The sequence below is a fragment of the Polyodon spathula genome, chromosome 1 (genome assembly GCF_017654505.1).
Source record: "Polyodon spathula isolate WHYD16114869_AA chromosome 1, ASM1765450v1, whole genome shotgun sequence".
In the NCBI taxonomy this organism is placed as follows: Eukaryota; Metazoa; Chordata; class Actinopteri; order Acipenseriformes; family Polyodontidae; genus Polyodon; species Polyodon spathula.
In genome coordinates, this window is record NC_054534.1 from 27,386,251 (window position 1) to 27,412,218 (window position 25,968).

Sequence of the window (25,968 nt, forward strand, 5' to 3'; positions counted from 1 at the left end):
ATAGAACTATCAACCACTCCAAGGGATCTTAAGAAGTTCCAGTACTACTGCTAGAATGACACACAAACCTGTGCACTGTCGGTGTACCAGCGATGCTAAAAGTTTAGCACCACAGTACTGTAAATGTTTGTTTAGTTTCTGTCATTTAAATTTGACTGTTTACATTACGTTTACATTTCCAACTTTAATATGTACACTACATTGTCAAAAAAGTTGTCTCCTGCATGGATTATTTGTGGGGTTTTTTGTGATACAGACATAATTTTGCTTATAGATTTGGCAACATCATCATTTGGCTCTGTGACAGAAATATAATGAAGGCGAGACTTCGTTGCAAGAACGTATTGACCTGGAAGGGAAACGACGTAGCAGCTGCAGATTGTAGAGACAGCTGCAATCGTTTACCAAGAGGTCATGTGTGACAGCATAGAAGGGGCCGGAGAATCGCAATCTACTCCTTCGCTTGGTTTTGCATTTAAACTAGAAGGACCGTGAGAGATGCAGTAACGACTGTTATAAAAAGAATATTCATGAGTGTTTTGTTTGTTTGTGCTTGTTAGTAATTGTATTTGTTTGTAACCCACCAGACAGCTAACACGCATCCGGGTCTATCGCCTTGAGCCAGCACAAGGATGGAACAGCACTTCATTCCAGTCACAAATAAATTGTTATCATCCACCATGAGCCCTACTGCACGCACCCGGACTGGTGACCGTGGCTAGTATTATTGTGGGGCGGATAACGTGTTTATTATCTGGGCTGCAATCCCTGTCTTTTCTATCTCTGTGCTTTACACATTGGTGTGTATACAGGCGCTTACTGTTTGGTCGCCAGACCAGTATTTACAAATAAACGTCCTTTTCCAAACCAGATTACAAATTGTCTGTCTGTGATTATTCTTGCATTGCATCACCTCTGCACATAATTAGCAGCCACTTTGCCACAGGCTGGTAACAGCAGCATACTGTAACTTTACAGTAAGTCACATGGCCTGACTGGAGCTAGAACAGGAAGTGATTTTGTACCAGGAAACACTTGCAACTTCTATAGTGTTGTCTTTGAAAAATCTGTTTATTATACATTTTAACTACCGGTAATTACTGTCTATACAAGCAAAGAATCAAAAATCAACAAGAAAAGAAGGGATCAGTGATAATATTGCTACTAATGAGAGGTACATATATTTTAAAAGCATAATCAGTATCCTTATTATCTCCCAAATTAATAAAATAATCCTCCTCAGGAGTTCAATTTCAGCAAAAGAATGTACCTGCTATAATGTAGAGCAATACAACACTTAGACAAAACCAGACACAACTATAATAATAATAATAATAATAATAATAATAATAATGATGAGCTAAATTGACTTAACCTTGTTTTTATTACTCTGTAAAATACAACTAATCAATTATTCACTAGATGGCAGTGTTTACCACAGTAGAATGCAGTTGCCTCTGCATTTCTAACCCATCAAATGATATTAAGCTTAAAAATCCTCATATCTCAAAGGCAGCTTAAACAAATGAAAATAGCAGCATTTGTTCTTCTAGGCATGACTGTTACTGTATAGCCGAATTTGAAATGTATGTTTCACTGTAGATAACAAATAAGTACATCCATTTTACTGATGAAGTGCAAAAAAGCAGCTCTGACTTCGCTCTGCTCCTTGCACAGGAAGATGATGACAGCTTGCATGTTTTTGTAATTTCTTGAATTCAGTAACAGATTTCCCTCCAATAGCTGTAATTGCAAGCCCTGTATAATGAGGTCCTGGATTCATCCATTCCACTACACCTGCATAAAACGTTAACTTTCAATTGTGAATCATAGCGTTTTTACAAATCACTCTCCTCGGAGCAGTGTTCAGGACACCTGATATGCTCAATAGCATCTTTAATTACATAGCAATAACTCATGAATGATCATTTTATATTGTATTCATGTTTTATTTTTTTTCTAATAAAAAACAATAGATGTATGTACTTTTGTATTGTAATGGAATAGTCCATATGGTGGACATTATTTCTGTGGTCCAAAATGTGTATTTTAGTGTTTCCTCACTTGACCCTTTTAATTGTTTTAACATTTTAATTTATGGGTAAGTAGAAGTGAATGTGCCATGGCCTGTCGATTATGCACTAAGAGTGTTGATATACTGGCAACCCATAGACAGACGATCACTGTCAAATATATTTTAGCCATATTCAGAAAAACCTATCGAGTGTTAATGATCTAATGTGTGCCAAGCTAGTTATTGCTCATACGGAGAAATAACCCTTAAGCAAGCATTACAACTCAAATGTTGTTTCTGATTATACTAATATGATAGAAACTTAAAATGGTTGGGTGTCATGAATGGGGCTTTTATTTGCTCCTCAGCAGTGTACTGTAGAACAAGACTGAACATAGAGGTATATGCAATACTAACTGCATTAAACAAAATCTATAGTATTCATAATAATAATAATAATAATAATAATAATAATAATAATAATAAATAATAATATAATCAGATTTGTCTGCCATTAATCTTTTCAAAACCATACCAGAATACCGTTCCACCTGCAAAATGTACTGGTACTTTTATATTGTTCCTTTTTGGTACTTGAAATATTCAAAATACTATTTCCAGCATTGTGTTTCAAAGGTTTTGGTTTGCACATGACTTCAGTTATTGCTGCAGCTGGGCGTGCCTGGTGAAGAGGATTAGCAGCTTCCCCGCCTCTGACACTGCTGTTCCACATAAACAGATTTAACAGCTGAAACTATTTGATACCTTAGTCTGGCACTTTTCTAATAATTGTCAAATCAAGAGTAAACTCGGGCACGTGGACTGGGTAACAATGTGCACGGTTACAGAAACACAAACTATACCATTAGCAGACCAGGAATTTTATAAATGTCCCCTGGTGAAAACCAATGGAAAAGGATGACTAATAGACACCAGACTGGCCTATTTATCCGAAACACAAACTTCATGCTGTGCCTGTTTTGTTGGGTTTTTTTTTTCATTGTAGTGCTTTTACAGGAAACCTGACAGATTCAAATTTCTAATCAAATTTAGCAGTGCGATTTTAGGCACAAACCCAATTAGCAAAGCTAAGTGTTGTATGACTTTCAGCCACTGCTCAAGGGAAAATATTGATGACTGAATTACCCTTTTCAGATGCAGGTCCTTTAAAAGAAAAGTGTGGAGAGGCAGAATAATAAAGCCAGGTACTTTCTGCTCTTTCTCTATCCATCACCACCTTTGGACTCATTTCCACTTGGCTATTTTATGAAGCTTTCACTATTGCACAATGCTTGAATGGAGTGCCTCTCGAGCATCTTTGACTAATCTTGACTCTAAAATCTGAATAACTGATCATGTACTGTAAAGACTCCAAACTAATAAACACATTTACATACCCTGTACCTTTGTATTTCTGTAATGACCCCGAAAAGAAAAACGCTGCAGGTGACATCCTTCAAAACCGACGTAAAGGTTGACTCGCTGAAGGTTTGCGTACATGCTTTGTACATAACTAGGTAAAGGTAGAAATCAGTACATGTACTTGGGAGTTCTCTTGGTTTTGCTTTCCAGAATCTGAACTTAAATACATATTTTACAAAGGAAAAAGCAGAAACAAATGTTGTAAAACTACTTTGAATACACCAAAACATTTCAACTCCATACACATTTCCAATGAAAAAAAGCAGACATAACTTATTATTAACTGTACGGTCATCCTTACATTTTGCTTTTGTCTTTAATTAAAATTGTACATTCATTTTCACATTTAATATTAAATGATAGTGTTAACAATGTATCAAGACATAGAAGTATAAATCTTATAAAACGATAAATTTACAGTTACTGTGCTGTTTAGGATTATTATTTTTGTGAAACATTTAAAACTATTAGAACTGAAACAGAAACTAAAAATGTAAAAAAACTAAACAAGCTACTACTTGTGACCTTTGCTGTGCATTATACATATCATAGTGAGTAGGGCTAGTGACTAGTCTCTCCTGCACTGTCCAGGCAGCGACAGTTAAGGGGAATGGCAAATCACAAGTGAAATGGGTAATGGTTAACACTAGTTACAGAACATACAGTACAAATTACAGAGAACCCTACACGTTCAGAGATAAGATAAATAAAAACATGAAGGCTTGTGGGGAAATCCTTCAAGGTTAGCGTTTTAAAGCAGCGATTGGACTCTTAATTTGGACTTGTTTCAGCATACTTATTGGAGTTTGGATTTTGAAATCATTTTACATAGTATTTTTTGTCGGTGTATTTGCACCGTTTTTTCCAGCTTTCAAAGGTATGACCCTATCTCAGATGGGGGTATGCCGTAGAGTACATTATTTGGAAAGGGGTGGAGGACCTTAAAAGTTTGAAAACCACTTCTCTAAATCATTTTGAGATATTTCTAAATGAACAGGAAGTTATTTAGATTATGTTAAATTGAATTATTTAAAGACATCTCAAAAACACTTTGAGATATCTTAAAATGATTTAAAGATGTCTAAGTATTTTTTTATTTATAACTTTTTTTTTCTTTTATTTAAACAGAAACAACAATAGAGAATGCCAGAGAATACACATGAATAATAATAAAATATTATGAAACTATATAAAGTATCCCTTTTAATTTACATATTTTGGATAGAATTAAGAACAGCATTTCTGTGAAAACAGAATAAATGTACAGTTGTTTTTGTGAAAATAGCAAGTATTATTATGCAAAATAAGGCTTTAAAAATAAAATACATACCGCTGTCTGATGGGGTAGCCTCCTCTACTTTTCCAAAAAGAAACTCATATTTGGCCTTTGCCACACTTTGTGCATGTGGTGACGTGCTTTTGACCCAAACAAATGTTTCTGCCTGTAAAGGAAAGAAGTTAATTTAAACAGTATATAAACAATTAAAAACTAAAATGTGTCTAATATCGTATCTAGCAAAACTGATAGAACAAACCTGAAAGGGCAGTTTAAACATACCGTCACAAACAGTTTCTAATAGACTGAAACTGCTCCTCATAAACTGAATGGACAGCCCCTAATTATTTTAGAACAAACTAACCAATTTTGTCTTGAGCACATACAAATTACCAAAACGACCAGCTGCCTAAATTACACATATGTATTCTGACTGTTTTTTTTTTTTTTCCATTTCCATCGGTTTTTACACCTTTGATGCCATTTCATAACAAACCGGTACTGTACATAAAGATACATTCAGAATAATACATCAAAATATACATGAGATATATTACCGGTTTTCTTTTTCTTAAATAGGCCTATATATTTGTGTTCTACTTTAATGATCTACAGTAAGATTGCACTGGTATTGAATTGCCCAGTCTTTGCTGGGTCACAGTTTCTAGTGACAATTACTTAAAGATATTTCACACAGGGACATTCAAAGTTAGCAGTTATTGTATGACATTGATCAGTACTGCCGCTATTTAATGTGTTGAATGTACAGGGAAGGAAATAAAACACCCATTGCATAGCCATTTCATTAGGTCAGTCTGAACTTGATGTCTCTGTGGTTTGCCTCATTAAAAACACAGATGAACTCACAACAAAAAGGACTGCCAAACTGCTATGCAATGGGAGTCTCATTTCCATCTCTGAAGTAACAGGTTAGGCACTTACTGTACTGAGCAGAACAGCAGGTAGGATACATTTAATAAGTCATCAGAAAAAATCTTTACGAAGACTACTTCAGTTAACGTTTCTTCTCCTAGCACTACTGTATTTGTTAAGAAAATGTGCAAAAGCAATATTTATTTTTAACAGAATTTATAAAATTTGTAAAGACGAACAGATTGATAAGTTCCTCTTTGATGATGATTTCAGTAGGTTAATGGCACGTTATTTTTTATCTTGTCATAATATACAACAGTTTGGAGGCACAGCCCTCCAACCCTCTCCCTCTGAGAACTGCAGAACCAAGCCCGGTAAAGTGCATTCAAGCCAGATTAAACTGGTCCTACAGTATGTACTGTAGTACAGTATCAAAAACAGTTACCCCACACATCTGGTGGGGTTTAAATGTGCAGCTCTGTAAATAGGATGCTTTTGTAGAAAAAATATGACTTGATTTCCATTGTATCAGGACCTGGAAACAAAGCCAACAGTACCTCCCATATTGTATGTAATTTAGGGTAAATATGTATTTTTCAAATCCTCTCTGAGAAAAAAACAAGGTTATTATTATTTGATATTCCTACCCTTTTATTGCCACACTTAAAGACATCTTATTAGGATTAACAAACGGGTAGTTATAAAAAGGAAATTCCAATTGTTAATGCTACAGTACTGGTTTAATGTGGAAGACTAGGACACAACCGAGGTTTTTTTCATTTGTTAAAGACTAGGGCACAATTTAATACAAATATAAAAATCTGTCCCAAGTGGTATACTTCTTTCATTGCAGCTGATGTGACTTTACATTTCAAAGAAATTATAACAAGATTATGGCAGGGCTGAGACCTTGCACAAGTAAATAGCGTACTGTATTTTGTTTGGGTTTTTTTTGTGGCCAGGTGTTAACTGATTTATTGATTATCAATTAGCCCTGGCCACATGCTATATGAAGGAGCTGGAAAGCCAGCTCCTTTGTTCTACCTGCAATCCTGAGATGGATCTGCTGAAGACTCACAACTCTGGGTCTCACTAACCAAGTACACAACCACCATGTGTAAAAAATCTGGGTTGTTAGTGCTAAATTTAGAACAGGAATTAATTCAGGGGATTTTAAATCCCACAATATATTTACAGAGGGTGTTTTAGAAGAGGGTTCCTGCAGTGGGGGCAGAGCTGAAGCTAACTGTTTGGTGTACCTTTATTTGCTAGCTATGTTTTTCTCCCCTTTTAAATTTTGTGATCAGGATTTATTAGAGGTAATGCAGTTATTTTAAACAATACAGAAGAAACCATGGTGACTACATGGATTAGACATTCTCAAATGTGAAATGAGAGCAGATGCTTACGCCTGTGTTTTAAGGCTGCCATGGCTGCCTCAGTACTCCCTGGGAATGCTGTTGTCATGACTTCGTAAGGAGCCTTGAGATTGTACAGGCCATTGCCCAGAGTTTCACAAACATTCAGGATGCCAATTTCACATCTAAGCAGTCATTTGGGTAATTGTTACTCAAACACTTGAGTATTGTATGTCTGAATTCTAAAGCACTAATAAAGTATTTAACCCCTTTTTATTAAAATATCAAACAGTAGCATACTTACAGTTATTACAGGCCTGTAGCTGTATTAAACCACAACACTTGCAGACATGCAACACGAAAACTGTTTAGCTCACACATGAGTTAAGTTTTGGTCTATAACTGTACATTTTTATAGGTGTGACTGTTTTTTTTGTTTTTTTTTTTCTTATCAAGCATTCCCAGTAACAGAGTTTTAAGTCTCAAACCTGTCAATCACTCTTCAATGAAAGGTCCTGCGACTCCCGTGTTGCTGAGGCAGCTGCAGTTTCTGACCGCTGCAGAGTGTACTTTCTGACAGCAAAGTCAATCTTCCAGAAGCATTCAAAGGGTTAAAATGCCAAGTTCCATTCAGAAGTCCTGTACAGGATACTGTACTGGGGGCTTGCTTTGGCATTTTTCATCTACAGTCTCTACCCAAAGCGCTCTCTGTGTCTCATCCTTGTGGCAGTTTTTATCAGTTGATAATGTATAACAGATATCCCTTTGTAACTGTGTATAGAAAGTCTTTCAGCTACCAGAGAGTTACAACTTTTGCGCAGTTTACTGTACGTCAAATTAAAATGGAAATGACTCATTAGGGTTAATTATTGTTTGTCTTCATTAAGCAGCATTGCTGTTTGTGTGTAAAAAGACATGCGACGTGTGGATGACCCATTCTTCTCAAAAACAAGGGTTTGTCAAAATAAAAAAACAAGTTCACCGAATGCAAAATGTGTGACTTGTTGAAAAATCTTTTCAACACTAGTGTTTTACTTGCATTTAAAAGTACATTTCCCCTTTGGTACCATAGGTTTCTCTAATATTTTACATAGCTAATGTTCATTTTACAATGGCTACTTGCGCAATGGTGGCAAAGTCCCATCAATGCAACATTTAAATCTCTTATTGCGCATTCACTCTGTGATTACAGAAAAACAGCAGTGTAATAAATCAAACTAAAGGTTTTCTTTTGTTCAAACTTGTGCAGTGAACGACAGCTGAAATGTGGATTACAGAATGATGCAACATGTGCATGGATTAAAACACACTAGGACATGTTATGTAAAGTTAAGGGCACTACAATTCCAGAAGAATGAGTAGAAAATGCTGAAAGGTACAAATTAATTAAAGAGCAGACAGCGCTTCTCTTTTTCAAGTGTGGAAATTGTGCTGTTTGAAATATTTTGCCTCAGTAGACAAATTGGAATATTTGAAGTGACACACATTACAGTAGGCCCCTACATCTGGGATCACATTGATTGCTATCTGCTTTCAGTTAACTGTCAGTCAATACCTTTAATGCTAGTCAGGAGATTTCTACCAACCCCTACAGCTGCTTCTGATTTCACTTTCTCTTCATTCCATTAAAGACACATTTTGATTGTTACTGTACTGTATGCCAGGACTTGCATTGTTCCACTTGTGTAAAGTTATGGCTGTTGAAACTCAGCACTCAGAACAGAATACTGTAACACTGCATTACGTGTTCTATTGGAATGGACGATCAGCTATATATTGTCATATATACCATATCTGAGGAAAAACTAAACCATCATATAAAGATGCACTTACAAAGATACAACCTAAATTAAACATATAAGAAAATGACGTTTGGATGCAGTAAGCGGCCATTCGTCTGCTAACACACCGAGCATTACAGTTATGCACTGCTTCTCATTTCCAGTCGCGATTACTTGCACCTGTTTTTCTCCCTTTTTGCAAAGTGTGGTATAGCTTTGCATGCAGAAGAATATGGGGGTCTGATCAGCATTTCCATGTACCATGTAAAGGTAGGGTGGGTGTCCAAATTAGGTCATGAATGGGAGGTCACTCAGGCCTACAGTTCAGTGTAACCATTTCTTCCAAAGACAATAATATGTGCCAAAGTTTATCAAAATGAGGTGGTCACGTGAAAAATTGCAGTTTTTTGATTGATTTCATATGGCATGACCCCTCAGCAACATATCCAGAATTTGCCCCTTCCTCTCTAACTACTCCAAGCAGCTCCTACTTCAGGCCCTGGTACTGTCCCGCCTTGACTACTGCAACTCCCTCCTGGCCGCCCTCCCTGCTTCTGCTATCCATCCACTCCTGCTTATCCATAACTGCTGCTCGCCTTGTCTTTTCCTTTCCTCGTTTCTCTCAATGCTCCACTCTCTATCGCCGCTCACATCCAATTCAAAACTCTTGTACTCACCTATCGCTGCCTCGACCTTTCTGTTCCCTCCATTTCTCCCTACAAACCCTCTCACTCCTCCACCACTGAAAGACTAGCTTTATGCCCCCACCATTCCCCGCTTCCAGAGCCCGCTCCTTCTCTACCCTTGCCCCTCAGTGGTGGAACGGCCTACCCACAGATATTAGGACTGCTCAGTCCCTGACCACCTTCCGGTGTCTCAAGACACACCTGTTCAGACAGCATCGGTAAACCTCTCAACTCTGGACCACACTGGACTAGAATGCACCTAATTGTACCAGTACTTGCACTGAACTGCCCCATATTTTGCTGTAATATACTACTGCTCTTAATTATAACTATTTTCTGTATCATGTAGTTGATTTTACTCCTAAATGTATCCACGCTTTTTGTAATTGCTCTTATTTTAAATCGTTCTTATCCATTTATTGTACTTAGTATGTGCTCTTAATGAAATGTACTCTTATAAGCAAATAGCTTTACTATAAGTTTAACTGCTCTCAGTTGAATTCACTTAAATATCATTTTTTTCTGTATTCTTTATTTTGCTCTTATTGAATTTGATCTTATTTTCTACTGATTTTGCTATACTTTATAACGGCTCTGAGCTGTAAGGTGTTATTGTGTTACTTTGTAACAACTGTAAGTCAACCTGGATAACGACATCTGCTAAAAAATGAATAATAATAATAATAATAATAATAATAATAATAATAATAATAATAATAATAATCATCACTTGTTAATGCTATAAAACGTATACACACCAGTCATATTTTACTTACCCAAACCAGTATCCTAAAATACATATTTTCTCTGACTGCACAGTAAATGAACGAAATTTAAATAGCACTTAATTGCTAAGTTTACATCATATTTTCATATTTCCCATATAGGATATTGTGTGTTATCCGCCAAGGTTCCTCATTGGACGTTAAAAATAATGTACTAGACAGCATGCAACACCTCAGCAGTTTGTAATCTGCTGTACTTAGTGACTAAAAAATTGTATTTGTATTTGTAAATAATACATACTGTAAGATGTTTATTGTGAACCCACCTGAACGGTTTAGTCTAACATTAAAAGAAGAATCCATACAAGAGCACACTACAGAACTCTGTTGTTCAGAGCCAGTTTTCATCAACTTAGGGGCAATTTAGTGCTGATGTGAAGAAAAGCAAGTTTATGCATGACATTGAGATAATTTGCATCATATTAAAGTCTTAGCTTGGCAATTCTTTCTGTGCAGCAAGAACCTTCCCAGCTGTTCTGCGAGGCAACACATTGTTTATGCAGCAGAAATAAGAAGATTGAAGAAAAACTCTGTAATGGTTAACTTTACCTGTAGGCCATTTACATTCATAATAAAATTTAAAAAATACAAAAATCAGACACCAGTGTCACTTTAAAAGTTTAAAAATAAAAACACTAAATGTACTGCATGACCTTTAAACAGATGTTGGCTATTCAAAAGGGGTTTACAGTAAACAAGTGAGTATACTGTACAATAAACCAGGCATTTAAGAAAGCTGAACTGCAGTGTTTTAAAACACTACATTTGTGTTTCTGTACTGCACACTCTGGACCCATAAGGCTCACATTGCAATTGTTCTAGAGCAAGAACATCTCTGATAACTGGCAGAGCTGATGCCCTCATTTGTGGATGAAATATTGTCTAAGCAATAGAGGACTGTTCAGCCCACGCTGATTCCTAGATTGAAAAGGCCTGTACTACATCAGTTACAATACACACAGCAAACGAGGAGACGGGTGGAATACAGTTTAATGTTAAAATAAGCAATACAAGTGAATCTAAAATAGTTTTAAAAAGTTATTTTGTATTCAAAGGTCAGAAATACTGAATGCAGCAGAATTGTGTCGTTAGAAATAATATCCACAGTAGAGCCAGTATTATCTTCAGATGTATGGGTTAGTGTTTAATAAGTGGTTTGTGTTAAGTATGATATTGTACAGTACATTTGAGTTTCCAGTGATGTCAACAGCATATTGTCAGTTACACAGGTTGGTACAGATGGAGATGAGCCTTCTTTCTGTTTGGTTTTAATATATGAATGTCAAGGCATATCTGAGTGCAGTCACATACAGTAATGTGATTCACCAAGAACAGCTGTTTTACAAATTAATATTGTTTCCCAAACTTAACACATATCCATAATCACAAGATGCCCCTTTAGACGCCCAAATATGCAAATCACTGGGGAAAATGTCTGAGCTGTAAGAGACAGAGCCTGTTCATAATGGGGATGTTTTTCCTACTAAGTTGAGTGCACAATCCAAAGACACAGTTCAAACTGTCAAAACAGTGTTTTATGATATATGGGACGAAAGGAAACAAAATAATCCTGGCATGTACAGCAGCCATACAAGAACGCATGCTCAGGGCGTAAAAACTGGCTATTAACAAATAAAAAAAAAAAAAAAAAATCCTTGCTTTGTATTATCAATTACTATATCCTGTTTATGTAACATGCTCTGGTATTATTCAATATTTAAAATAATGTGGCCCTTTGCTGCATAAAATAAAGATGCTCCACTACTGTGAAGAAAGAATACCCTTATAATCATTTCTTTAATAAGGCAAAGCCTGTCCTACAGAAATTGTCAATTGTAAAAAATTAAATCCTGAAATAGACATACAGTTGTGATGAAACCCATCAGAGCAAGTCCCTGTTAATTAAACTGCGCTAACTGAGGGAGGAACGACACACTTGGGGAGAAATACTGAGGACTGTGTAACAGATTCTTTCTATTTAACTATTCTCACGATGGAGAAGAACACACTTTGTATTGTTACAACTACAGTAAGTTCTAGCTATGTTTCTTTTCCACCTTACATTTTATTGCATTGTTTTCACATTGTATAGGAATAAGTAATCTATGTAAATGTTCCAGGCTACCGTCCCTATTTGACAGTACATACTGAAATGAAGAGACCCCTTACTACTTTTACAGTATGACTAGGTTAATGCTGATTGTGAGCAAATATTACATACAGTACTGGTACTAGTATAGTTACTATAAACCGTACCGGTGTTTTTGTTAGAATATTAAAATATCATACACTTTATTCATTATGATTACGCAAACTTAAGTGACAAGTACTTGTTTTCACCAGCCATGCGCATTAGTCTTTTGTAAATGTCCAATCAGGAGAATATAACAGATTACGTTTGTATGCTGTATTTATTATATAACTACAAATAACAAATAAATAAACAAATAAATAAATAAACTACCACATCCATGTTTTACCATGATCACAATATTTCTTTTTTCTTAGGATAATACAAACTGGAAGAAAGCTGCGTTACACGCAATGTTACAACTTTAGTAGCTGCAGAAGTCAAGCCACGAGTCTCAGCTTACAATACAAGAAGGTAAAAGTACGGTAAATAAATAATGCAGAGTGGCTTACCCCATCATTACCCTCTTCCATATCCCTTTATGTAATATCTGACTGCCAACTCTTCGTTTTCACTGTGTAGATCGCTCTAACAGCACCATTTCTTAATTGCTCACATCTCTGAGATGCATAAAGAGACCCATTTGTTGCTAAACATACAAAAGTCTCGTGGTGTTCCTTCCAGGCAACGCTGGCCTACATTTTAATCGTGACATACAAAACATTGTCAGATTACCTCCGGCAATGTCAATAAAGTAAGGAAGGGAACGGGTAGGCGTGACGGTTCATTCCAGGAGAATTCAAGGGCTGTGAGAGAGTATGCATTTCTCTGTAGCCTAAGGTATATCGGCGACAGTATTCTTTTTCATGGGCAAAATGGTACTTACCGAACATAGCTCTCCTTCAGACTTCAGTATTGCCTTTTCGTTTGCGAGTTAGTATGGCTTTTCCACCCTTACACTTTGACCGGCTTGTTTATCTTAACATATTTGTTTTTCTAACTCCACTCCCCCTCAGACATAGTGACACTTGGTACATTCCTATAAAAATGCCCCCCAGTTCTACCTTTCCCCCGACGAGGTTTTATTTGGGTGGTTTTGATGTGAGCTAGACACGTTTTTGATGGTACGAGGTCTAAACGGCAGGACTGAAGTAATGAATGGGTTTGTTGTGTTTGCTTAAACTAAAGGTTTGGAACGGAGGAAATCAGGATACTGTTGTGTTGTGGCAGTGTCCTCAGTGGTTAAGAATGTAAGCGACTGAAACCCATTTCCTGTCTACACTGTAAACTTACATTGAATTTAAATCAGTGATTATACACCGGGAATCACCAACTAAGTTCGTGTAATTGGTGCACTCAATTTTAAATATATGTTTTTAATTAAACATATATTTGAGGCTGTGTGGTCCAGCAGTTAACGAAATGGCTTGCAACTAGGTAGGACCCGGTTTAAGTTCCAGCTCAGCTGCTGTATGAAACTGAGCAAGTCACTTAACCTCCAGTGAGACGTTCTTGTGACTGCAGCTGATGCATAGTTCACACACCCTAGTCTGGTGTCTTGTATAGCGCTTTGTGATGGTGGTCCTCTATGAAAAGTGCTATATAAAAATTATGATTATTTTTAAAGAACAAAAGCCAAAAGAGTCTGAACACATCAAGATAATGTCCAATGTTACAAAAATTGATTTTACAACCTTGATTTATATCAAGTAGTGAATTACATATTTTCTCCAGAACATTCAGGTGTTAAGGAGTTGAGACCTTCTGTCAGTACTGCTGTATCGAATAAAAAGTACTGCCTGACATGATCAGACGCTGAAATCAATATATATATATATATATATATATATATATATATATTAATATATATATATGCTATCGTTATACATCATAGCATCTGTGGTAAGAGTGTGTGTTTGTGTGTCACCCTGCATGACTGTGAGTAAAGAGTGTTTTGTGTCTAGGCAGTGCTCTCGCGCTGCCTGGGGTGTCATATGCACAGTGCAGCCTCGTAGATTGGGTCTGTGTTTGCTGTATTGTGATTTGTGTTTGATTCCACTAGTCAGCTGCTTGCGCTGGACTGAGGGCCTGAACGATTGGTCAGTGTCTATGTAAATGTGCCCTTGTGTGTGTGTGTGCAAGCCAATAGGGCTCGGGGGGCAGGGGGGGGGATCTTTATTTAGGAGCTGCCTCTGAGCAGCTCTGGGCTGTGTTGTGGTGTCCTGACGCTGACCTTAATAAACATCTAAATGAGATCTTGCTGTGGTCATCTGCTTCCCTTTTGTATACCCTGAAATGCTACTATATATATATATATATATATATATATATATAGTAAGGTACCAGGGAGGGGGTTAAAATCCTTCCCTGCTAAAAACCTTGTGAGAATGCACATTTGGGTATTATGGGGTTTAATTGTGTAATTGTTTAATAATCCCGTTCACCTGATGGTAGTTGTAAATTAGAGCCAGGTGCAGGGTATTTAAGAGAGGCAGCCAGTCTGTTCCAGGCTGCTGAGTGAAGAGCCCTACTAAGTGTGTGTGTGTCCAGTCGTATCGAAGGTGAAGTACGGAGTGAAGCCCATGTGAGTTTGTATTTGGTGTTGGTGTCAGGTAAACGGCTTAGCCGTCCTGAATGTTTAGTTATGTTCCCGTTAATGTTAGTTAGAGCTCCAAGAGAGAGCTAGGTGTTTGTTTCTGTTTTGTTTAATTTATTTGATTGGTGTTTATTAAAAGTGAACGTCAGCGCTAAAGCAATTCCATTTCTGTGTCCTGGGTCTGGTCTTAAAGGGGCAATGAACTCCGTGAGTGTGAGGATCGTTTACAATATATGTGCCACCTTTTTGCTCGCCACACAGGCTCTCACAGGTTCTTCTCCCTTCTGAATCACGACCCAACACACAGGATTGTACTGAAACAGCACTCACGCGCACTTTTAATAAACACAAAAATGAAATACACACAAAACAAACATCTAGCACTATTTGGAGCACTCACTAAACATAAACAGGAACCTAACTATCACGCAGGATGGCTAAACAGTTTACCTGCCACAAACATTCAAAAACACACCCTCACACAATACCTCGATACAACTGCTCACTCACACAGTCAGGCTCTTCTCAGCAGCAGCCTGGAACAGACTGGCTGCCTCTCTTAAATAACCTGCACCTGGCTCTAATTTACAATTACTACCAGGTGCAGGGGATTACTAAACAATAAAACAATTACACAATTAAACCCCATAACACCCAAATGTGCATTCTCACAAGGTTTTTTAGCAGGGAAGGATTTTAACCCCCTCCCTGCTATCTCACTATATATATATATATATATATATATATATATATATATATTATATATATATATATATATATGCATAATCTTAATTCAGCACAGCTGCCCCCGACCCCCAAAAAATCAGCCGATTTTGTATTTTGAAAAGTTGGCAAGTATGTAATCAACAGGCTCTATCGCTTAATTAGAACCGGACTCGAGATTACCCCCTGAGGTGGTCTCGAGTATGGTATTAGACGCTGTGTTAGAGGCTAACCATATTTAGCACCTTTCAAGCCGTTTTAAAGGCATTGTGTGTGGACGGGTGCGTACGGTTCTCGAGATCGGTTATGTAGTGTGGATAGGGCCTTTGAAACCCTGTTTCCTGCTTTGGAATCGACAAACCGGATACAAATATCAAGGATCCATTTCCAGTGAGTACAATTATGTTTTTAATAAAACTGATTATTTAAAAACACATCAAACCATTATAATTATCAGACTTTTCATTTCTGTCAAAAATACTATATGATAACTATACTGACGCGTTCAGACAAAACAACCTGAGAAAAGACGCACTTGTGTTTTGTTTCCTTAGACTAGACTGATTGCGTGATGAGTTTAGTTTGACATACTTTTTGCTGTATGATTGTTCTGGTCTTTGTAATGGTTTTTATGCTGAACTGTAAGAGTAGTGTTTGTTTACATGTACCGTCCTGGAAGCCCTGCCGGTGTAAATAGTGTGGTTGTTGGTGGCGGAGGTTTTTGTTTTTGGTCCTTGTGCCTTTGTTTCTTTGTTTATGTGTTAAATAAAAGTGTAGTACCGCAAGGCTACCAGCTACAGCCGGGAAAGTGATATAACTGCTGGTAAAACTGCTTCCAGTGATTCAGCTCTGCTCCTGTTAAATATTTCTGTAGTCAGTGAACAGGATTTTTCACTTCTAATTCTCTGAACAGCACTGCCAGGGTAAATACACAGACACACAAACACACACACAAACTAGCATGTACACATCATATCTATCTATCTATATAAAATCTCAGGTATCATAATAGTAGTCTTGCACTTCCTCCGTCATTTTACTTGGTGAGTGAAATTGCTTCCACCCTATTATAATAAATACATCTTTGTTTACATATGTTTTGCTTCCCTGGGCAACAATGGATTGCAGGTTCAATTTTTAATGTCCTGCTGTAGTTTGTAGAGGGGCAGAGAGGCACAAATATGAAACACAAGCTAAACAAACTGAGCAGTCAACAAGATCTAGAGTGTGCATAATGATACACAATAAAAGTAATGAAGTAAAGAAGAATGATATTATAGGGCAAAAGTGAAGGAACAGCAAAGAGTATTTTTTATTGGTCGTTTGACCTCTCAAGACCCGCCTCCCGACCACTCAGAGTTAGACAGATAGACTTGACACATCTTCACCCAACCTCTCTGTGCCATTGCTGTGATTGACAGGCACATCCCACAGGGCTCCCAACCTCCCCCTGCAGGACCATGCATACGCCTGATAGCCAGCACAAGTCTCCCCCTGTCACAGGGTAATAATTTGTCTGCATTCTTTCTCAAACCTTCTGGAAAGGCTGTTGAGCTCACCATGAGGTAGGTCTGTGTGCTTGCCAATTTGGTGTGATGAGTCATGACTGGCTGAGGTATTGTTAACACATGATGCTGTTAAGATCACGTCACACACTCATTCCAACGTCTCTGTGACTCGTGTCTCATGATTAATTCATAGATCCTTTATTCGGTTCATTTTTCCAGATGATGATAAGTCGACAGCAATTGTGACACTCTTTATACAGAATACCATATATGCTTGCATCGCAAGTAAATTTAATAATCCATTATTGAGGTTTAAACAAATGTTTAAACCTTTGTAACCTCAATGAGTTTATTCAACTCCTTTTTTTTGCAAATAACAAAAATTGTGAATTTGTTGAAACCAAACCCTTGGATCTGAAGGTCTTTTTTGTTGTTTTGAGTGAAAGGTATACTGGGCACAAACATAAATTACCACTGGGAGGAAAGATTAGTACAGCATATGACAGAAATGAAATAGCTCACGAATGGCTCAGTAACGGCTTTGCTGGATGTAATGGATTACAGTATAGAATGATTAGACAGTTTGGCCCTGGATCTTGCCTTCCAGTTCCAATTGGATTCACCCTCAATTGAGGTCAACCAAGGCCAGGTGGCAGAGGACCATTGACCGCTGGGATTGGAGATGCAGTTGTGAAGGAGGCAATGGGGAAGCGAAGGAGAAAGACTTCCAGGACATTTTGTAAAAGGTAAACTCAGTTTTTATAAGATTTAATCAAGAGAATTTAATGAAGCCATCTATACAAGTATATCACTATATTATTAAGCTTGGTATTGTCCAGTGAGCATTGTGCAATAGATACCTGTGGAGTTCTGAGTCACTGCAAAATAATTAGCACCAATTCTGCCTAGACGAAGAAAATTCATACTATAAGGAAATGTGTCTAATCCTAGTTCGTTTTAAAGAGAAGACTGAGCATGTATGTGAATATATATATATATATATATATATATATATATATATATATATATATATATATATATATAAAATGTAAGTAAATTATTAGACATTTGCACAAGTCCTTTGTTCAGAAGAAGTAAGAGGTATGGAAAATAACATTCTTCCTTTCTTCCTGCAAGGACTGTCTCCCTCTCCAGAATAGACTCCTTGACCTAAAAAGGTCTCTGAGCAAATCCACTGAGAAGACCGTTCTCAGTGCTCTGTGTACAGTAACTCAAGTATAATAATGCCTATCACTGAGAAGTTATGTGTATTATTTTAATGCAGGCCACACCCTAAAGCCAGGTGCAGTTTCTTAGAACGGCAGTATCCGATGACCTTGAGAGCAACATTAGTATGAGGGAGCCGTATGTTGCAGATATACAGGCAAGCCTTGAGCTTCTCACTGCCTAGTAAGTCAAGAAAATTGATTAATATAGAGCAGGTGGTTTATACATATAAGTTATAAAAACAAGGAATAGCAGGACAATCTGCAGCTGAAAACTAGAGTAAATGTACACAATGTAAAGAAAGGGTTAAGTCAACATACCCTGGTTTCTGATCTCAAGTACACAGAAGTAAAAACTTTAAAAAAATAATATACTGTCTTAAAGATCACATGGTGCAGTCAGATTTGACTATTAAAACGGAACATACCAGAGGTAAATTTGCTTAGTGACTGTGTCATTCAACAAATATCAAAGATAGAAAAGTCTAGTCAAAAGGTTTGTTTCACTTAGAGGTACTTGTATAGAATAATGTTAAATTGCTACATCTTGACATCCAGTCAGTGACTCAATGTGCAAAACCATCTCCCTGAAGCTAAAAGAAAGTGCCCTGTTTGTAAAGTGAAACATACAGGGTTTAGGCTTGTATTACATTAATGATACATTCGGGACTCATAAAAAAAAAAAAAAAAAAAAAACTAGTTTGCAACAGCCTGAACACATCAAGCAGCATGTGTTGCGCCAAAGAACAACTATGGTTTAAAAAAAGGACAGAATTAGCTCTGGTGTGTACGTGTGCTGAGCAGAATTTGAGCAGAATCTGCTTATTCTGCATACTGTACATGTCAGAACATCTGCTTCATAAACACACAGGGCTAGATTCTCAAAACACTTTACTACTACTCGTCACCCGCACAATTTTTTCAGAGATGAAAAAACACCCAATAAAGTTACCAAACAAGAAATAAACAAGTCAAACGTATTATTTATGTGTCTGTAAAGTCAACACCAGTTTCTAATTAGCTTTAGAGTTGTATGTGATGTGTTTTCTTCACAAAAGGGCTTGCATGTGTAAATGAGGAAAAAACAGATACAAGGGGAACCAGCACTGCAATGGTGTTTCTGCTTCCTTTTTGTGATTTTTTTAAAAATTGATTGGCCTGGAGAAATTAGTACTGAATAAAGAAGCTATAATGGATCTCTGTATTGCTAGTGTGATACCTATTTTAACCTTCACTTTTTGGTACCATTCGCTGGTTCGGTGGTGGCCTCCTAAATCTAACCCAAACCAAATTCACAGAATGCCCATCTAAACCCTTTTCCCAAAGAAACAAAGACGTAAGCTGTAGAACTGTGCTATTGACAGTATGAAATGAAACTAGCTAAAATGTATTTTGGGTGAGTAAAATATAACAGCCTTTAAATCAAGAGTACTTGTGATAAATGCTACTTTCAGAGGTAACTTGAGTATGTATTAACCATTACTTTTAAAGTGGAATGTTTTCATTTTACAGAAAAAAAAAAAAAAAATGATTCACCCAAATATACAGGCTTCCGTATGGTGCTTGGATTTCTTGTATTTTTCATAGACAGCAAGAACTTCCCGCTAGTAACAAAAAGCAACAATATAATTCTAGTCATTCTTCCATTGTAAATATTCTTCTAGTATCTGTTATTTGACAGAAAAACCCAGATTGCTTGATCAAAATCATACAGAAATCAGTGTTTACACTCAAATAGGACATGCAAAAACCTCATATACTGCCTCATATAGACATTTTAAAATTAATTATCGCGTCCCAACCGAGACTGTATAGCAGGCAGAAAACAGCAGGACGGGTCAGGCAGACCTTTAAAAGAGAAAGTACAGGAGATGTGGTGTTAGTTCACAAACATGTAAAAATACAAGGTTAAATGTCTAAAATATACACAGTATTTCTGTGTTCTGTTTCAAATGCAAGTATCTAAAAACCAAAACAGGAAAGATCCCAGGAATGCCATTCTATATATTTAAACTCTCCAAATTTATAATGAGCCCCTTCATTGCTTCTTGAATAAGGTAAATATACCATGGTGGGAGCTAGTATTTACACCCTGCAAAGATTCTAAAGTCCACACCTATTAGCTAAATAACAGCTTATATTTTTAAATATACATACTCAGTCCTGAGATAACATGCCAGATTTGAACAAGATTTGATTCAGTTTTGAAATACATCTGTGCCATTGGACTTATTTTTAAAGTATATGTGCAAGGAGAGAAGACATAGCTTTAGAGCAATGCCAGTAAATTCCAGGGCACCTTGTTGTACATTCCAAACAAGTAATTCACCTTCTAAAGCCCCATTCACACTGGCACACCTACCCGGGTCTGGCTACCCGGATCACAATCCTGCGTTGTGTGAAACCACATGCCTGGGTTGACCCGGGTCCCAGCGACTACTCTCAGGATGTGGGTCGACATGTTTTGACCCGCGTTGAGTGAGGCAAATGCATAAAGGCCATTCATAAGCTGACAAAATAACAAACAGTCACGCCTGCGTGAAGGTTTCACTTCCACAAGGAATATCTATGTTTATTCTGTTTAGCCATATTTTTGTTGATTTAGACATAGGATGAGTCAGATTGCAGTAGGGATGAAGAAATATTTGCTCTAATCAACATTTGGACCAACAGTTCTATCCAGAGAAGCTTGGGTGGAAGCGTCCATAGCAAGCTGGTTTCCATGGCATTGAAACGCGTATTGTGTTCTTGCGTCTGTCACCCAGGTCAACCTTGCTTTATCAAAAACAGTGTGAAATCACGTAGCCAACCCGCATGACACCGGGCCCTGACCTGGGTAGGTTCTGACCCAGTTAAAGCATGCCAGTGAGAAAGGAGCTTAAGCTGCACCATAAAAAAAAAAAATATATATATATATATATATATGGAGGCTTTCAAATGATAGCATGGACTTGCATAAAAGAAACATCAGTCACATCATTGCATGTATGAATATCTTATGTTATGTATTAAAAGATAAAAGTCTGTTTCAAGGAAACATGCTGATGAGGTCTGTTGAAGTGAGAAAGTTTTAAACTGTTTCACCCACTAATATGCTTTTGCATTCTTGCTCAAATGCTACTCTGTAACACATGTAATTTAAAATGAATCAAATGCATCTCTTTCAAAGCAAGCCAAAACCAAGAAATTATATCTGTCATCTTGAATTATCTACACCTCTGGAATCCTTGTTGCCAGCCCCTTTTGCTTACTTTCTGATTCCAAGGAAATCAAGTGATTTTTTCACTCTGCAGGCACTGCCTTCTTCATACTGTTACTATGAGGACAGAAGAGTTGAATAGTCACCACTGTTGTTCCCATAGTAACAGTATGAAGAAGGTGGGGTCAGCAGAGTTAAAAAGGCACCACAGCATGTGATTTATTTGTAATAAGAAACCACTCAGATGGAGCAAACAACTAGAATTCCATAATTTTAGATAATTACAGATGGCTTCAGATGAAACAATATCCAATATTGAAGCAATAGAGCAAACAGCCACTAAGAAAGTTAAGAGGATGGTGAAAATTCAATTACAATTACAATTACAGTATATTTGAAGCATCTTAAAAATGTAAATGTTTTGTAGTGTCTGTGAATCTTTCACAGAAGAGGCTACCTTTGAAATGTGTTAGTTAATTATAATTTAAAGATGTATTGCTTGCCAGTTTCATAACTTTTCTCAATATGTTTTCTGTTTTTATTGACTGATCCAGTTTTCTTTTCTTTCAACTGTAATGTTCACAGCCTCATACTACAGTAGAGGGCGACATTTTACTGCAAGCTAACATTTGCTGCAGAGCCAGGGTAAGATAACAAGAAGACTGAGCTTAAAATGTCAAACCTCTTCCCAAGTGTGACTGCAAGATCAGTTCCTCTGTGTTCTTGTTACTCTCACTGTTAATTCATGTTATACACACAACCTTCTATACCTATTACTCATATTACAGTTTGTAGACTTATGACTGAAGAAAGAATTTGAATAATTTAATATAGCTTAAATGAATTGAGGGGTTTCGTCACTCTAAAGAAACAGGGAAGTGTACTTGAGATAACCAAAACAAGTACAGCAGAGAGTCAATTATCCAAACTTACTGGGACCGATGTATTAGTTTGCATAATCGATTTGTATGGATCATCATTCAGGTATTAGTAACAATTACTGTACCTTTAATAATGTATTGAAAAACGTTAACATACACAAGTACTTACTACATAAGTACCTACTGTTGATATATAACTAGTAACCTACTCTAGCACATTAAGCATACAAAATTACAAAGCTTTACAAATCATTAAATTAATGCAATTCAGTAAAACTTTAGTTCTGATAGGTCCATGCAGGTACATGGGAAGCCATCTTGAGGCAGGGAATGCAATTTAAAAGTTTAAAAAAGTGGTCAAAATGTTTTAAAAAAAGTAATAAATTAAACAATACACACACCTTGCGTAACAACACATAGGAACATGTAACACAATAAAATAAAAAAAGGTCTTTATGTACCCTTTAAGGTAATGAAATACTGTAATTAAACATACCATATAACAAACTTATATCATCAAAGAATACAATTCAGTACAACTTTGACTCATTACAGAACTTTAAGAATAATTCAACTTAAAAATAAATCAGTAAAATGCCTCTATACTTTGATACTAGACATCAGAAATGAGATTCCACAGACACATTCTATTAAGGATGACTCCAGCACCACTACACCTATTTTGGCTACTATGGGGGATTTTTCTTTGATTACCTTACAGGAACTGACAGAGGTAGTCTGACATATGAGAGCTACTACGTGCTCTGCTATCTCTACAAAACTATTATTGTGGTTTGTTCTTTTTTTCTGCTATGTACTGTACAGCGCTTTACGATACTTTTGTAGGAAAAGCGCTATATAAAAGCAATAAATAATTAAAGAAAATAAATACCTGCTGTTAAGGCATTGTAATAACATGCAATTGAAATTAATAAAATTAAAGTTATTAGCTGCTTAATAACATGGACAGGATCTCCAGCCCTTAGTGATGAAATAGAAGAAAAATCAAGAACGAGGTGACTGTTTTAATTTGCTTAACTGCAACAATTTAAAGCACACAATGCTCCTTCTAAAGTTTTGGTGGTTTGAATAATTCTGTAACATTTATTTGCCTCAGTCTGCTCTTCGTCGTTTTAGCAACAGAAGCTTTGTGCGTAATACACCACGCGTAATTCATCACCTGATTACAGGTGTGTTCGGTTGATTAGACAGATCAAAGATAATAATTGACTCTCTACTGTATACTGTACTATTAGCTAACATCCCTGGCCACAGTTGTAAAAACAAAATTAAAGCGATTTAGGGTAGACTGATCCTAAATTGTGACATGTGTACATGTATGCAGTGCATGGGGTAATCTCACCCTGAAGTTTGAAGGAAGTGAATTTTTAAGATGTACTAAAAGTTCAGATCCAATTTGGTGCTGCTTTGCTCAAGGAAGCACCTGTATGTTTCAAACTGGTTGGAATGATGACAAAATGTAAATACCAAAATGACACTGGGTCCTCTCCTAACGCAATATTGCATTTTACAAAGTTGTGTTAAATACACTTTCCTTTCATTTTCACGGTACTGCTCCTCAATTCCTTACTTGAAATCCATAATATTGCAGTGACCAATAGAGTTTTACTTCCAGCTTTAAGGTTTGGGATTTTACCATTGTTATAAATACGTTTCTCATCATTGCTATAACTTATAATAAGAGTATATAAGGTATTTGTGTTAGTATTATGAAAAATATTGTATATGGCTAGTATTAAGGCTACCATTAAGATGCCTTGTAGATCTAAATAAAACATTTTTGTCATAGGGAAGAACTGTCAGTCAGAGTTGAATCCTACAAAATCAAAGTCAAGGATATCGAATTAGAAACTCTAGGGGGGCCTAAAATGGAGCATTCAGCTTTTACTATTAATAGTTACATTATATAAATGTAACTATTACATTTCATGCAGCCTTGAGTGGTAACTGTCTATATTTAATTGATTTATAATTTCTTATAATTTAAATGATTGATTTCAAACTTTGATTGAAAACTTCAAGCAAATGAAGTGCTTCTGTGCATTTCTTAGCAAACCTTTTTATAAAAGGTTTCAAAACTATTTCCACAATAATCAATAAAGCAGCCAATTATCCAAAAGGGCTTTGGTTTGTCTCGAAAATAAAAATATATATATATATATATATATATATATATATATATATATATATATATATATATATATATATACACACACTCACAAATTCTGGAAAATCATTATCCAAATCCACACACTATCAACATTGATTAATCTTGTTAGCCATACTAAATATAAAGTGGGGTATCTTTCCAAAACTAAAGCACAATATTGTGTAAATTGTAACATATAAATTAAGACATAAGCCAGTATTCTGTCTTACCGTCTGAAGTGTCCTAGGGCTGGGTGAAACACTTTTTATTGTGCACGGCTGTTGAGATACAGGTGAGGTGGTGATAGAGTTAGTATCTCCTGTTTTTTTATATACTCCAGTTAGTTGGGCTGATCTTTCTATGACGGCAGATGTAAACGTTTTGCTTTCAGGGCTTTTGTAGAAAATTGGTGCGTCCACCAACGTTGGCTTATTGACTTCCACTTTCCACCAGATTCCATCCTTTTTTGTGGTGACGGGTGGGCTCCATGCTTTGGAGATATAACCCCTGTTTGTTAGAGACTGAGTGGTCAAGGAGTTTGAATGCTTCAATGCCTCTGTGCTCAGTCCAGGACTTTGAATTCCAGTCTCGTGTCTGTCTGTAGTCACTGCTGAATGTAGGAAGTTTACTTTTTCGCAGTTCACTACACCAGTAGGTACTGAATGGGAAACTGGAGTCCCACTCCTAGCTGGAGGAGCTGTTTGGCTTGCATCGCTCATTTCTCTGCCACTGCTGTCAAGGTGTGACCGCATGGGAAACTTCAATGTTTTCTCCAGGTTCCTGTAACCGCGGTCGCTGTCCAGCCCACTGCAGAGACAGTCTGAGCTGTTGCTGTTCAGGCAGGCAGCTGCTGGCTTTCTGAAGTCGCACACAGTGGCTGACTCATTTCTTGAGATGTCTGAGGAAAGCCTTTCCTCCCAGCCAGCTGCGCAGACTGTGTTGGCAGGACGTGTTTGAGCAGATGCCTTGATTGGTGACTGCAGTTGGATAAAAAGGAAGGAAGTCTTGACCTGATGATGATCATCCATTTCCTCTACATGAGATTTATCTCTCAACTGATTTTGCGGAGGGAGGCAGGATGAAATCCAACTATAGAAGGTGAATAAAAATACCAGTGGGAGATATTCCAGAATGTTTCATTTTTGTTTTGAGCTTTGACCTAAAAAAAAAAAAAAAAAGGAGCACAAAATTAAACTTGTCGTATTTAATTTAACACCTCAATGTCAGATTTTGGAATCAAAGTATTTTAATATGTATGGATTTGGTTTTTAATAGTAGAAATTCTTTATGGAGGTTGAGGTGATCCTGCAATCACAGGAGGCTGTGTACTGTACTTGCT

General features: G+C 36.8%; 2 protein-coding genes across 3 annotated transcripts in view; one reads left to right on the forward strand and one right to left on the reverse strand.

Moving 5' to 3' along the window:
- LOC121316683 (PH and SEC7 domain-containing protein 3-like) overlaps positions 1–25,968 on the reverse strand; it is a 126,096-nt gene that overhangs the window by 86,327 nt on the left and 13,801 nt on the right. The window contains exons 2-3 of one of the 2 annotated variants that reach the window (XM_041251745.1): positions 24,860–25,788; positions 4,767–4,878 (exon numbers count right to left, since the gene is read on the reverse strand). In XM_041251745.1, coding sequence (XP_041107679.1) covers positions 4,767–4,878; positions 24,860–25,657 — 910 coding nt within the window. In that variant the 5' untranslated portion in view covers positions 25,658–25,788. Of the gene's footprint in view, positions 1–4,766; positions 4,879–12,838; positions 13,072–24,859; positions 25,789–25,968 lie in introns of those variants that run through there. The other variant, XM_041251753.1, reaches the window with a different exon arrangement.
- Positions 17,316–25,968, forward strand: part of LOC121316705 (SH2 domain-containing protein 4A-like) — a 69,424-nt gene continuing 60,771 nt past the window's right edge. The window contains exon 1 of the mRNA XM_041251787.1: positions 17,316–17,899. The gene's annotated coding sequence lies outside the window, so the exon portion shown is untranslated. The remainder of the gene's footprint in view (positions 17,900–25,968) is intronic.